General features: G+C 43.0%; 1 protein-coding gene across 1 annotated transcript in view; it reads left to right on the top strand.

The window, feature by feature from the left end:
• The first annotated feature begins 768 nt into the window (after positions 1-768).
• Positions 769-13,864, top strand: part of CARF (calcium responsive transcription factor) — a 27,102-nt gene continuing 14,006 nt past the window's right edge. The window contains exons 1-7 of the mRNA XM_015407510.1: positions 769-876; positions 3,009-3,221; positions 4,073-4,193; positions 7,309-7,438; positions 9,175-9,259; positions 10,237-10,426; positions 13,339-13,459. Coding sequence (XP_015262996.1) covers positions 769-876; positions 3,009-3,221; positions 4,073-4,193; positions 7,309-7,438; positions 9,175-9,259; positions 10,237-10,426; positions 13,339-13,459 — 968 coding nt within the window. The remainder of the gene's footprint in view (positions 877-3,008; positions 3,222-4,072; positions 4,194-7,308; positions 7,439-9,174; positions 9,260-10,236; positions 10,427-13,338; positions 13,460-13,864) is intronic.

The raw sequence follows: 13,864 nt of genomic DNA, 5'->3' as shown, positions 1-13,864 counted from the left end.
TGGTGAAGGCGAAAAGTGAGGTGGGGGGGAACCTGCGAACACATGCTCCTGCACGTCGGTAGTGTAGACGCCGGGGAGTGACAGGACTGTGCAGTGAGGCGGGATAAGGGAGGTAAGTGTGCTCGCGATTATCCAGATCAAATATAATCCGGTTAGACCCGGAGCAGTTTAACCTGCTCTCAGCACACCGTCTGACCGCACCCAAAGTGTATTTTGTGAAGCTTGAAAATCTTTTTGAAATGAATGTGACTTGAGTCAATGGAAAAAAATAAGTAAAAGGTTTCAGATGAGTGATCAGCAATTGGCGAGGACCTGGTATTTAACGTATGTACTCATTATTGTCATGAAAAAAACATAAGATTGTTTGGGCTTTTTACTTTCTTGTTCCTTTCTAATCTATTCGTATTTTTACCATAAATGCTTCAAATGTATGCCAGCCGTTCTGAGCACTGGAAACTTAAAAATTAAAACTGCATTTCTTTCTGATTATTACTTGGTAGCTATTTAGTCATTTTTGGTTTAATTGACATTCTATTTAAATGGAAATTGAGAAATAGTGTGAGGACATTTTATTTTTTGCAAAGGAAGAGCAGGGCTTTCAGAAGGCCTTGGAGTGTTTAATCACTAGTTCCAAACTTTGGTCTCTAACGTGTGAAATCTACTTGCGAAATATGGGAAAAAAGAAAATATAGGATTCTGCTTAAACACATTTTTGCAGGGATAAGATTTCAAGTACTGAAGAATGTTTCTTTTCTAGCCTGCACTGCAATGGAAGTAAATGGCATTGACCGTGATAACGTGGAAAAAGACAGTGACTACCTGGTAATCAACTCTAATAATGCAGAAGGATTGGAAAGTGGAGGCCAGGCCTTCCAGGTAAGAGCACAGTTATGACCTACTTGCACTGACTTCTTTTGTTTCATTTCAGGCATCCAGGGACAAGACCTGCTTTCCAAACTATTGCCTTTTCATATTCCCTTGTTTGAAAATCACGTAATTGAAGAAGTCAGAATTAATGCCTTATTGGCAAGTTTGCAAATAACTTTCTGGTAGATTTGCCAGCTCTGGGTTGGGAAATACCTGTAGATCTTGGAAGTGGAGCTTGAGGAAGTCAGGGTTTGGGGAGAGGAGGGCTTTCAATGGGATATAATGCCATAGAGTCCATTTTCCAAAGTGGCCATTTTCTCTAGGTGAACTGATCTCTGTTGCCTGGAGGTCAGTTGTACAAGCAGGAGATCCCCAGCCACCAACTAGAGGTTGGCGACCCTACTTTCTGGGTTGGATCCAGCCGGCTTTTCCACTGGTGAAAAGGGGAGGGGAAAAAACACCAAAAGGCTATACTGGGGATCATGGGACTGGCATGGACAAAAGGTATATTGGACAGGGGCTATAGTAAGGAGGGGAATTAGGTAAGATTGAGTGGGAAAAGTTGACAGAATCCAACTTTCTGTTCTCTAATAAAAATATTCATTGCTTTGCCGCACTTGTTTGACCCAAATATGTTTCACATTCAGTCAGTCCCTGCCTCAGTAAAATTGGAACCTAGCCATGTGAAGACCACACCTAGAAACTGAAAAATACAAATGCAGCACGCGCACATTCTGTTGTTGTTCAGTCGCACAGTTGAATCGGACTCTTCACGACCCCATAGACCACATCACGCCAGGCCCTCCTGTCTTCATTGCAATAATAACACTGTCTAACCATCTCATCCTTTGTTGTCCCCTTCTTCTTTGACCTTCAATCTTTCCCAGCATCAGGGTCTTCTCCAGTGAATGCTCCCTTCTCATTTGGTGGCCAAAGTATTTGAGCTTCAGTATCTGGCCTTCCAGGGAACAGTCAGGGTTGATTTCCTTTAGGATTGACTGATTTGATCTCCTGGCAGTCCAAGGGACTCTCAAGAGACTTCTCCAGGACCATAATTCAAAAGCATCTATTCTTCACAGACAAAAACAAAACAGCATAATGCCCATACAAATAAGCAAATGATTTTGTGTCTTTTATCTGTTTCATGCAGCTTTAAAGGAAATGTCTGCAAACATTGCTGAATTATGGTTATTATGGTGCAGGATCCCTTTATATACACCTGCACAATCTGTTTCAATAAAAGTTCAGCTGTACACTTGATCCTTCTGAGATCATTACTGTATTTTGGATTGTACTGTAACAGTCTCAGAACCTTAGATGCAGAAATGGTGGAAAGATATTTGGTTCTGTCATGAATTCCTTTACAAACAATTGTGCACAGAATATTTATAAGCATGAACACTTTTGGGGAGCACTGTGTCACTGTCCTTTGCTTAGCAAGCTATTACATCTTTGCTATTTTTTAAAATCATCCTATGCCTGCAATCAGGTCATAGTTGTTTTTAATTTACTAGTGAGTCACTGTAGCTTCCAGACAGCCTTGATGCCTGGTTTACTTTGTATAGAAATCATCCACTAGCATTCTGTTATGTATTGGGATTGAATCATCCCTGATTGAATCATCCCAGAGACTGGCTGAGCTTGGAGCTCAAGAACAATAGCCTACCAGGATTCTGAATGTAACCAATTAGTAGTAACGTTATGTAAATAGCCTATCACTGGGAAGGGGGTGTGTTTGGGTGTAGCAATTGCATGCTATTTAACGGAGCTGAGGCTCTGGAGTCTTGCTGTTGCTGAAATCACAAATAAAGTTGAGTTGAGCTGATCACTAGATTCGAGCCTGTTCATCCATGGAACCCACTATTTAACACATTCATTGGCTGTACAAGTGGAAATACAAACTGAAATTGTTTGTGAGCAAGAAGGATCTTAATACAGTGCAGTTACTTCATTCAAGACTTTGGGGGGGCAGGAGGACTGATGGAAATTTTGGTTTCCTCCTCTACCTGGTAGAAAGAAACATGTTTAGTTTGAGACTTCTTATCCTAAACGAGTAAGGAAGTATAGGCCTTATTTTTGTTTCAAAACTGATTGAAATAAATGCCTGGAAAAAAAAATAAAATAGTCTTTCTCTTTGTCAGCATCTAACATGCCTGGAAAGCAAGAACGCATCATTTGGACAGAACATGTCGCATGGACTCCTGCAAACAATAGATGATGCATCTCCATCAGCACATGCACAAATACAGCTATGTCAGCCACCTCCTTTTCCTGTGGAAGATTTTCAACTTGTAGACCAAAACTGCCATTCCCTTTATGAAGTACAATCCTTAGAGGGGTCTGGTACTCACATGGTGAGCACGTCTTCACACATGCAACTGTTAGATGTGTTTTGCTGCATCCTAGAGTAGAAGGTTTAGCCCCATTGAATAGGATTCTGAGTAGACCTGTTTAGGATTGTTCTCTTAATAGCCTTCAGATAATTGAGAGAGTAGCACAAGCATTTTCCATCAACAAATACATCTTAGTAGAGTCTTGTTTCTCTTTTGTATTCAGGCCTAAAGCTCAGCAGTTTCTGATTATTTTATGAAATATAAATGAACCTGTAATTTCAAACAGGCTTGTAGCCCTTCTTTCATCTGAAATGAAGCTTTGTTCTGACTTTCTCTATTGATCTCTTCTCTCCATCCCATTTTGATCTGCTGTTCTCTGGTGAATTGTCATTGATGTAGTAGTGGTTGTTTATTATTGTCTTTAGACCAGCATTTGTCATTGATGTGTAATTAAGACAGGCAGGTCTACTAATTGGGGCTTGTTCCCAGGAAAGTGATTTTTGGATGGCGGTGTAACTAGCTAATAATCTGGACAACTTCCTTCTACCTTTCCCTTTGTTAATTTGCATACAGCCGCCTCTTTATATCAGTGTTCCAAACAAAGTTTCAGGCTATTCTCTGTAATTTCATTCTCTGTAATTTTGTACTGTTAAATGTTTTACAATGACTTAATGATCTGATACAATGTTATCGCACATGCATTAAATTCTGTTCAAGCAGAATAATCTCTAATTATCAGCAGTTAATACGTAAAGGTTAACAAGTATAAACACTGTCACGCTTCCAAAGAGGTTATTGTGATAGATGGATCAGTCAGTTGATTCCTACTAATCCGTGATTCCCGTGAACCTTCTTCTTTGTTTGCTTCAAAGATGATCGTTGCCAGCCATTCTGAGAATGGACAAGTGCTCCATGTTCTTCCTTCTACTCAGCCAGGGATTGCACAAGTGATTATTCCCCAAGGCCAGCTTTTGGATGTCAGTAGCTCAGGAGGTAAGGGAATTGTACTTGAGAGATGTGAAACCCCGTTTTCAGTATCTCAATGCATTACGTGGAAGTAAGTTCAAACTGGCGTCAGTAGAGTATGCATTAAATTCTGTTCAAGCAGAATAATCATCTCTAATTATCAGCAGTTGATACGTAAAGCTTAACAAGTATAAACACTGTCACGCTTCCAAAGAGGTTATTGTGATAGATGGATCAGTCAGTTGATTCCTACTAATCCGTGATTCCCGTGAACCTTCTTCTTTGTTTGCTTCAAAGATGATCGTTGCCAGCCATTCTGAGAATGGACAAGTGCTCCATGTTCTTCCTTCTACTCAGCCAGGGATTGCACAAGTGATTATTCCCCAAGGCCAGCTTTTGGATGTCAGTAGCTCAGGAGGTAAGGGAATTGTACTTGAGAGATGTGAAGCCCTGTTCTCAGTATCTCAATGCATTAACGTGGAAGTAAGTTCAAACTGGCGTCAGTAGAGTATATTACTAGGTAAACACAGTGGGTTGGATCCTAAAATGAGGTATAATTATGCATGTTTTAATTTGTTTGCCGCCTTGATGGCCTTATGAGGGCAGAAAGGTGGGGTATAAATTTTGCTACCTAAAATAAAAAATGCCACTCCCCTCAGCTTCAGCGTGTGGTCTTCTCTGGTGGAAGAGACTGGTCTTCCAATAGAAAGTCCTTGCACTGCATCACTCTTGGCCTCAAACTCTTCTGAAAGTGGGGATATCCTAAATGCATATATGACAGAACCCTGTCTCTTCCCTACTCCCAGGCAGATTCTCCTGCCAAACTTTAGAAGAAGAATAAGAGATTGGATTTAAGAGTATATTACTAGGTAAACACAGTGGATTGGATCCTAAAATGAAGTATAATTATGCGTGTTTTAATTTGTTTGCCGCCTTGATGGCCTTATGAGGGCAGAAAGGTGGGGTATAAATGTTGCTACCTAAAATAATAAGTGCCACTCCCCTCAGCTTCAGTGTGCGGTCTTCTCTGGTGGAACAGGCTGGTCTTCCAATAGGAAGTCCTTGCACTGGAAGAAAGGTCCATGCTTATCTGAGTGGCGTGGTAAGAATCCAGCCCGTTTAGCATTAGGTCTGTGCTTGCTCATGGACATATATCTCCAGTATATAATTGAATTTACAGGCTTGAGAATTAAGAACTTAATTATAGCTTTTGCATTGAAATTGGACCCTTGGCTGAATGGTCACCACCATTTAAATTTGGGAAAGTGATTCTGCCATGTGGTATAAGAAATGTGTTCAGTCACATAATCTGCCACTCACCTTGCAGTGAATATCAATTTGCCCCAGGCAAGCAGCTGAGTGCCTGCCCTCTCCTCTTGCTATTGTCTACTTACCTGCATCACTCTTGGCCTCAAACTCTTCTGAAAGTGGGGATATCCTAAATGTATATATGACAGAACCCTGTCTCTTCCCTACTCCCAGGCAGATTCTCCTGCCAAACTTTAGAAGAAGAAGAGATTGGATTTATACTCCTTCCTTCACTGGGGGTCTCAGAGCGGCTTACAAACTTCTTTCCCTTCCCCTCCCCACAGCAGATACCCTGTGAGGTAGGTGGGGCTGAGAGAGCTCTGACAGAAATTGCTCTTTTTCAAGAACAGCTCTGACAGAACTATGGCTCGCCCAAGGTCATCCAGCAGCTGCAAGTGGAAGAGTGGGGAATCAAACCCGGTTCTCCCAGATTAGAGTCCGCACACTTAACCAGTACAAAAAACTGGCTCTCTGGCTTTAGTTCCTGCCTTTACTTCCCCTCAGTGACTGAGTCGCCCTTAGGTAGTGTGTACATCTTCTTTGTCTTAATAACCTAAATTGTCACACCCCGGCAAAGATCATTGTTTAGGCTTTTGACCCAGCACAGGAACTTGAGGGAAAATACAGGAGCTGTCTTGTCTTATTATTTTACTCTTCTGAAATGGCACTTGAGGCAGAGTAACTTTCAAAACAGAACAGAAAGTAACAGAGTAACTTTCAAAACAGAATAAAGGTTTTATTGAACAGGCAAGGAATATCCGTAGGTTGAGGACTCCGATCTACCACTACAGTTAAGTGTCTTTTCCCTCTTACATTCATGATGATTGATTTTCTGGCTGTATCTATAGAATGACAGCAACAAAGTAGGAACTCTTAGGCAATCCCTGTCTCAATAGGTGCTGAAGCGTATGCCTCCATTAACAGGTCTTTCTTTTATTTACTGAGCTTATTGTCTATCTTCTTCCCTGAGACTCAAAGTGGAATATACAAACTCAAGAAAACCTTAACCCGCCCCCCCCAGATATTGCTGCATGCATAAAGTGTGTGTGACCTGTCTCTTTGTGCTTTCATGAGGCCACCTTCTTATAACTCAGCGAGGGCAGGCCTTAGAGGGGGATTGCTTCCCTTTCTCTTTCTGGAGACATGGCTCTGTGCTCCTGGCTGTACAGAAGTTGCCCCTGCGAGGTGGGAAGTGTGAGTGGTGAATTGTACTTGGCACAAACTGGAATGGGGTCTTGTTCTTGTCCTCTTGCGACTTGGGATTTCTGCCTGTCCCTTGTAACACACTATAAAAACAGCTGCAGAATTGTGCACCAGTCTCATGAAGCCCCTTCTGTATGATAAGAAGGAGCTTGTAGTTATGAGGTGATTAGAGCCAGGCATATTTCCCTGCCCAAAGACCCAGAGTTCTGTCCTCTATTGTTTGACTCGATTAGAGCGGAATTCATCACAGGAGGCTGTCTACAATTTAAAAACAATGCTCCCTCTAAACTGTGGAATCTAGTGAGCGAAAATTCTACTTTGTGAGCCACTGGCATTAAAGTTGTGAGCGAGCGATTTGGCTACTGCATAAATTAGTTTGCTCTGAAGCCATCCTTCCTGGGCTAAGACAGAAAAAGTCTAAAAAACTGTGAGCTAGCTCACACTAACTCAGCTTAGAGGGAACACTGTTAAGAACACCCCTGTACTCTTGAAGGTCTGGCAAATTGTATCCGTGCTTCAGATCCAAAAAGCAGTCCAGCATTGTTCTGAAATATGATTCAGCACAAGTGTTCTCGAGTCATTGTATACATTATATACTTAAAGAGGAATATTTGTTGTATTTTTTAAAAAGATGTTTCACAGGAGACAAACTGCAATGGGAATTTGCAAACTGTGGCAGTGACTGCTATAGCCGACAATACAAGCAGTTACATATTTCATCCTGAAGCATCTCTCACGGTATCGAAAAAGACGACAACCAGGTAGGTAATTATTGTTAGGTGTGGGGAAATGGTCCCACTGACCTGCAGTCCCTGTCCCAGTTCACCCTCCAAACGGTCTGAGCGCTCAACAGCCGTCCCCGGTCTCCTGTAGGCAACCCTGCTTGATTCACAGAGAGTTGGTAGGCTCACCACCACCTGGGCAGTTTCAGGAACTACCTGCAGGGAGGGGGACCTCTGTCTGTTTAGTTTACCCATGTTCTGATCTTGGTCAGTTTCAAGCCCAATCTAGTTAGTTTCACGCTCCAGCTAGAACTCCCATTTCCTGCTGCCTCTGGACCATATGGCACACTTGTGTTCTCCTGAGCAATAATGATATATCAAACTATCACCAGCTTTTAAGTAGAAAATGTTCACACACATATTCCGCAGAGCAATGGAGCAAGGAATACAAAGAAAAAAGTGCAAATGCAATCCCCTGACCCTGTCTCTGGCATGCCCTAGCTGATAATATTCTAGGACAGGCTATTTAGCTTAGTTATTGCAGTCATTTTAAAAGTTCCCCATTGCCTTGGAATACTACTCTGGGCTGCCTGCTCTTTGTCTGCTCCGTGTGGTAATGGCTGCCATCCAAAATGGAGGGGGTTGTGAAAACTCCCTCCTACAGGTTGCTCCAAGATGAAATTTGCCCACATGTTTCCCTTTTCCTCACATGTCCAGGAGATTTATCTCTTCTGCCCTTCCCCCTTGGGTCAGATCTTCTCTTCCTGAGGTCCCCAGGAACAGACACTCTAGTCTCTTCAATCTCAAGTCTCTGTCACCTTCTATCTGTCAGATATCAATCAAAGTGTGATCTGGCCATTTTGTTGTCATTAGCTGGGAGAGCCATTTGCATTTGTAAAAACTTTGATGGATAGGTGCTTGGCAGGGTGATTCTCAGGATAGGCAGTGCCTTGGCAGCCAGCTCCCCGCCCCCCACCCCCACTTGGCTCCTGCTGACAGGGAAAAACAGTGTAGACTGCAGACTTTGAAATGTAGGGATGTGAGTCCCAAGTAAAGGACGTTTCCTTTACAGGGATGTGAGTCCCAAGTAAAGGACGTTTCGCCCCATTGGGTTTTTAGTTGAACTTGAATCTGTGGTGTTTATGAAGCCATCACAGTGTGTTTTCTCATAACTGACTTCTTCTGATTCATAACCTACCCCCTTTTCAAAGGCTCATGACTTTTAAAATGGCATTTATAAAATAAATACAACAGAACAACCCCCTGCCTGTTTGAGGCCATTTAACTATTGCCAAATACAACAGAACAACCCCCTGCCTGTTTGAGGCCATTTAACTATTGCCCAAGTAAACGGGACTTAATGCAATGTTCACAATGACTTTCTTTCCCCCCCTCATTCGAGTATGTATTTTTGATTGTTTTTATTATTCAAACCTCATCTATAAAACTCCTTCAATAAATCATTTTTGAAAAAGCAGTCCACTGTAACCTCTTGCATATTATTCATCCATCTCCCATTCTCTTCCACTTTCTTCAGTCTCATCCTCACCCCCATCTCAGTAATTTGAGCAGAATAGACAGGGTAGTCTTTTGAAATGATAGCACCTATAGTCTTGGTGGCTTGCTTCTTCACAAACAAGTCTTCCTTACAAACATCTGTCCCAAGCACTGAAACATTATAAATCAGCAATCTTGTCCATATTTGTGTGATGTGTGTTTAGGCTGGCTATCCGTGTTTCGTTTGGTAGTCTATCCATTTTTGTATTATTTTTCAGGGTATTGGAAGACCCTTTCCCTGTTTCTCCTCAGCCATTGCCCCCAAATATACCTGCATGGGCTCGCCGTCTCAGGAGCTGTGAGGTAAGCTGAAAATAACCGTTGATCTCACAAGCCAGAGTAACGTAGGAGGTGACGACTCTTATGCCTTACAAGTTCTGTCTCATTTTGATTACTCTGATCCAAGGTGAGAGTTAGAAGGGGATTTGTGTAGATATCGTGGAATGTGAACAGCCTTTCACAACTCAGTTCCCTCCCCCCTACCATCTTCTGCTTATTTTGGAAAAGAATAGGTTATAAGTTTCTCAATTGTTTTATGTTTTTATTCTTTTATTGTTTATGGGTTTTATTGTTTATGGGTTTATGTTGTAAGCTGCCCTGAGCCCACTCGTGGGGTAGGGCAGTGTATAAATTATTATTATTTTTTTAAGGTGGATAAGATTGCAGAACTGGCAGTTTGTATTGCTGAATGTACCTCCTGAACAAGGGGACTTGAGGATAAAGACTTCTGGTGACTAGATGTGCACTCGGTATAGAACGAGGGTTTACTTAATTAAAAAATAAAGGCAAACTACTAGAAGAACATTTCCCTTAAATCTGAGACATTTAAAAAAAAATAGGGGTGCTGTTTCAGTTCATAGAACAGCAGAGGCCACATTCCTTTGCGTGTATATTTATTTTATGTACAAAATTTATATCCCACCTCTTATTAGACTTCTGTAAACTGGTAAAGATCGGGCATGAAATATTACAATATTCTAAATAAGCTTTCATCCATGCTCATCACTGAGCTCAGAGTCCTCTAAAAAGATTCTAAAAATATGTTCCATTTTTATCATGGCTCATTTCACACTTGCAGACTTCATTTTAAACCTAGGGGGATTGAAAAGATCCTTTCAGGATTTTGCAAGGGGGGGATTTCGTCATATGTTGTGGGTCTGTGAACCTTCGAAGGACAATGAACGTCCTCACCTCTGTTAACAAGAAAACACTGACCTTTTGACCCCAAAGCATTCCAGTTTGGTAAACTATCCTGTTATTTTCCCCTCTTTTTCATGCAGAAAATTGGGGACTCTTACCGTGGCTATTGCTCAAGCGAGACGGAATTGGACAGTGTTCTAATCCTGCACAAACAGCAAACACAGACTGTGTGGGGAACCCGGCAGTCTCCAAGCCCAGCAAAGCCTGCCACAAGATTGATGTGGAAATCACAGTATGTCCCATATGATGGGATTCCATTTGTCAATGCTGGTAACTATCTTCTAAACTGATCAGCTTTGCTTTAGAGAGAGTGCTTCAGTTTTCTTGTGGTACAGGTGTTTTGAAAGGTCAGAAATGGGCAAGTTAAGCCTTGGGTTCTTCAGACCTAAATGTGCACAAATTGTATTCTCTTGACAGATGCCTGAATTTCCAATGTTCTCTCTGGTATTGCTGAAATTTCCTGCTCTTATGGCAGAGAGGAGCTTGAATATATAGTGGCAATATTTATTTTATTTATTTATTTGTTATTTTATTTCATTGCATTTATACCCCGCCCCTTCCCACGAACGGGCTCAGGGCGGCTTACACGAGCACAAAGTGCATACAATACATAAAATAGATAAAAGCAGTTAAAATTCAATTCCATCAGGATGCAGGAATAGAGAACTCCCCACATTTTGCATAGCAGAGGGGAGGGTTAAGGCCACAATTGGATGTTACACGGTCCTCTGGCGGTGTCACTCTATGGTGGAGCGGTGGTGGTAATAGGAGTGGCGGCTCCTACTCATATGCCTGGCGGAAGAGCTCCATCTTACAGGCCCTATGTAACTGCAGAATGTCCCACAGGGCCCTGATCTCCTCCGGGAGCTCGTTCCACCAGATAGGAGCCGCCACTGAAAAAGACCTGGCCCTCGTTGCTGCAAGCCTGGCCTCTTTGGGGCCCGGGGTCACCAGCCGGTGTTGTGACCCAAACTGAAGTGCTCTTTGGGGAATACGTGGGGAAATGCAGTCCCACAGGTATGTCGGACCCAGGCCATGTAGGGCTTTAAAGGTTGTCAGGTGTGCTCCCACCTAGGGGCGGCCACCAACAACCTGGCTGCAGCATTCTGCACCAGCTGCAGCTTCCGGATTTGCGACAGAGGCAGCCCCATGTAGAGAGCGTTACAGTAGTCTAGCCTCAAGGTGACCGTCGCATGGATCACTGTAGTTAGGTCGTTGCGGTCGAGGAAGGGAACCGCCTCACCAGCCGAAGATGATAAAGGCCGATCTGGCAGTGGTTGCCACCTGGGCCTCCATCGTAAAGGTGCCCCATCGAAGGTCGGGAGCGGGAGCCCCAACCCCAGTCTCAACTCAAGCACAGGACCTCCGTCTTCGCCAGGTTTAATACAAGCCAAGGCTTGTAACGCCCGGTGCAGATCTTCTGGGTTGGAGTCTGACTGGCTGTCCAACATCAAATAGAGCTGGGTGTCATTTGCGTATTGATGACACCCCAGCCCATGCTTCCGGGCAATCTGGGCGAGGGGACACACATATATATTAAACTGCATCGGGGAAAGCACTGCCCCCTGAGGCACCCCACATTCAAGCAGGTGCCTCTGGGATTGCTGTTCCCCTAGCACAACCCTCTGTCCCCGACCCTGGAGAAACGAGGCAAGCCATTGAAGGGCGAGCCCGTGAATCCCCGCGTCAGCAAGGCAGTGGGATAGCAGCTGATGGTCGACCGTATCAAATGCGGCCGACAGATCTAACAACAACAGCGCCACCACACCGCCTCGATCCAGGTGCCTACGGAGGTCATCAGTAAGGGCAACCAGCACAGTCTCCGTCCCATGACCAGGGCGGAAACCGGACATTCCAAGGATCAACGATGGAAGCGTCATCCAGGAAAAATATTTGTATTTTTTTATTTCAACCCGCCCACCCCCTTTCTAAGGTTAGGAAAACAGCAATGGGGGGGGGGAGCTTAAATCCTTCTCCCTTGCACTATGGTTCTGATCTAAAAGACCCTCCTGTACACCTGGCAATTGCATTTTTTAAAATTGCAATGTTTTTAAAAACATTGGGAGCTCTGGACAACAAAACTCCTAGTGAATCATCTGATCTGACCATTAAACACACTACTGCAGTGCCAGCTGTTCCCTGTCCTCATTTTTCTCATATGCAGGGCTATTTTTGGGCGGGAATGCACATGTCCTCCGAGCCTCAGAGGAGAAGGACCCTTCACGGGTAAGTACCAATGGTCGTTCCAAGGATCAAAGATGGAAGCGTCATCCAGGAAAAATATTTGTATTTTTTTATTTCAACCCGCCCACCCCCTTTCTAAGGTTAGGAAAACAGCAATGGGGGGGGGGGAGCTTAAATCCTTCTCCCTTGCACTATGGTTCTGATCTAAAAGACCCTCCTGTACACCTGGCAATTGCATTTTTTAAAATTGCAATGTTTTTAAAAACATTGGGAGCTCTGGACAACAGAACTCCTAGTGTATCACCTGATCTGACCATTAAACACACTAGTGCAGTGCCAGCTGTTCCCAGTCCTCATTTTTCTCATATGATTCATATTTTCTGTGGGAAGAAGTGATGAAGGTTTGTAATCATTTTATGTGCTAGCGAATAATTTAAGTAGCTAGAAAAAAATGATGCATAAATCACTGCATGCTTTGAAAGAGATTGGGAATGCAGGATCCTGTGTAGGTGCACTGTGATGAATAGCTATTTAAAGCAATAAAAAGGCCATTTTTTCCCTTTGATGCATGCAGGTAAATTTCTGGTAGTTCTACCTCCTGGATAACAAAATGAAAATAGTGTGAAAGTGCAGTAAACATATAGTATATTGAACTTGGTATGGAAGATCGTAGCTTTTTAAATCTCCTTGTGAGTTAAGTAGGTTTGTAGCACCTTGGTAACCAGACTTCAGCCAAAGTTTAATCTATTTTTTAAAAAACGTTCTATACACCAGCTTTTGTCTTGAGCAGTTCCAATAGCAATGTCAGGAAATTGCTAGAAATCATTTGGAACAAGTTCTGAAAATTCTTAAATCTCCAGGACCACCAATCTTTAGAAGCACCAGTCAGACAAACTCATGCCTTCTTAAAATATGTGCTTTGTAATAACTGATCTCTGTTGACATATATGTTTTTCTGTCCTTCAAATCCATGAGTATTAATCATTTCTCACCATCAGGGAGCAGGGCCATAGTGATGGAGTGTCAGTATGGACCCCGAAGGAAGGGCTTTCAGCCCAGAAAAAGTAGTGAGCAAGAGAATGTTTCCTGCCAGCTATACAAAGCCACCTGTCCTGCAAGGTAAGTAAAGGCTGGCTGAAAAGTTATAAGGTTTTGACTTAACTTGACTAAAGAATTAACACATCTTATGAAACATGACAAATGGCTGTGTGCTGTTAATTTGACTCTGAGTGCTGACTTGCAATGGAGGGTAAAGAGCGGGAAATTGGCTACTTAAATTTTGTTTTGGGGGAGGAGAAATAGTGTAAGGATTACCATCATACTAAAGAAAACAAAGGAGCTGCGGTGGCTCAAGTGGTTAAGACGCTGAACTGCAGGCTGTGGAAGGTCAGTAGTTCAGCAGTTCGAGACCCGGGTGCTGCATGATGGAGTGAGCTCCCGTCTCTAGTTCCAGCTCCTGCCAACCTAGCAGTTCGAAAGCAAGAAATTGCAAGTAGATAAATAGGTACCACTTTGGTGGGAAGG

The sequence above is a fragment of the Gekko japonicus genome, unplaced genomic scaffold (assembly GCF_001447785.1).
Source record: "Gekko japonicus isolate JY-2015 unplaced genomic scaffold, Gekko_japonicus_V1.1 scaffold870, whole genome shotgun sequence".
NCBI classification, from domain to species: domain Eukaryota; kingdom Metazoa; phylum Chordata; class Lepidosauria; order Squamata; family Gekkonidae; genus Gekko; species Gekko japonicus.
Note: the sequence above shows the minus strand (reverse complement) of the source record. Positions and strands in the feature narration are given on the sequence as shown.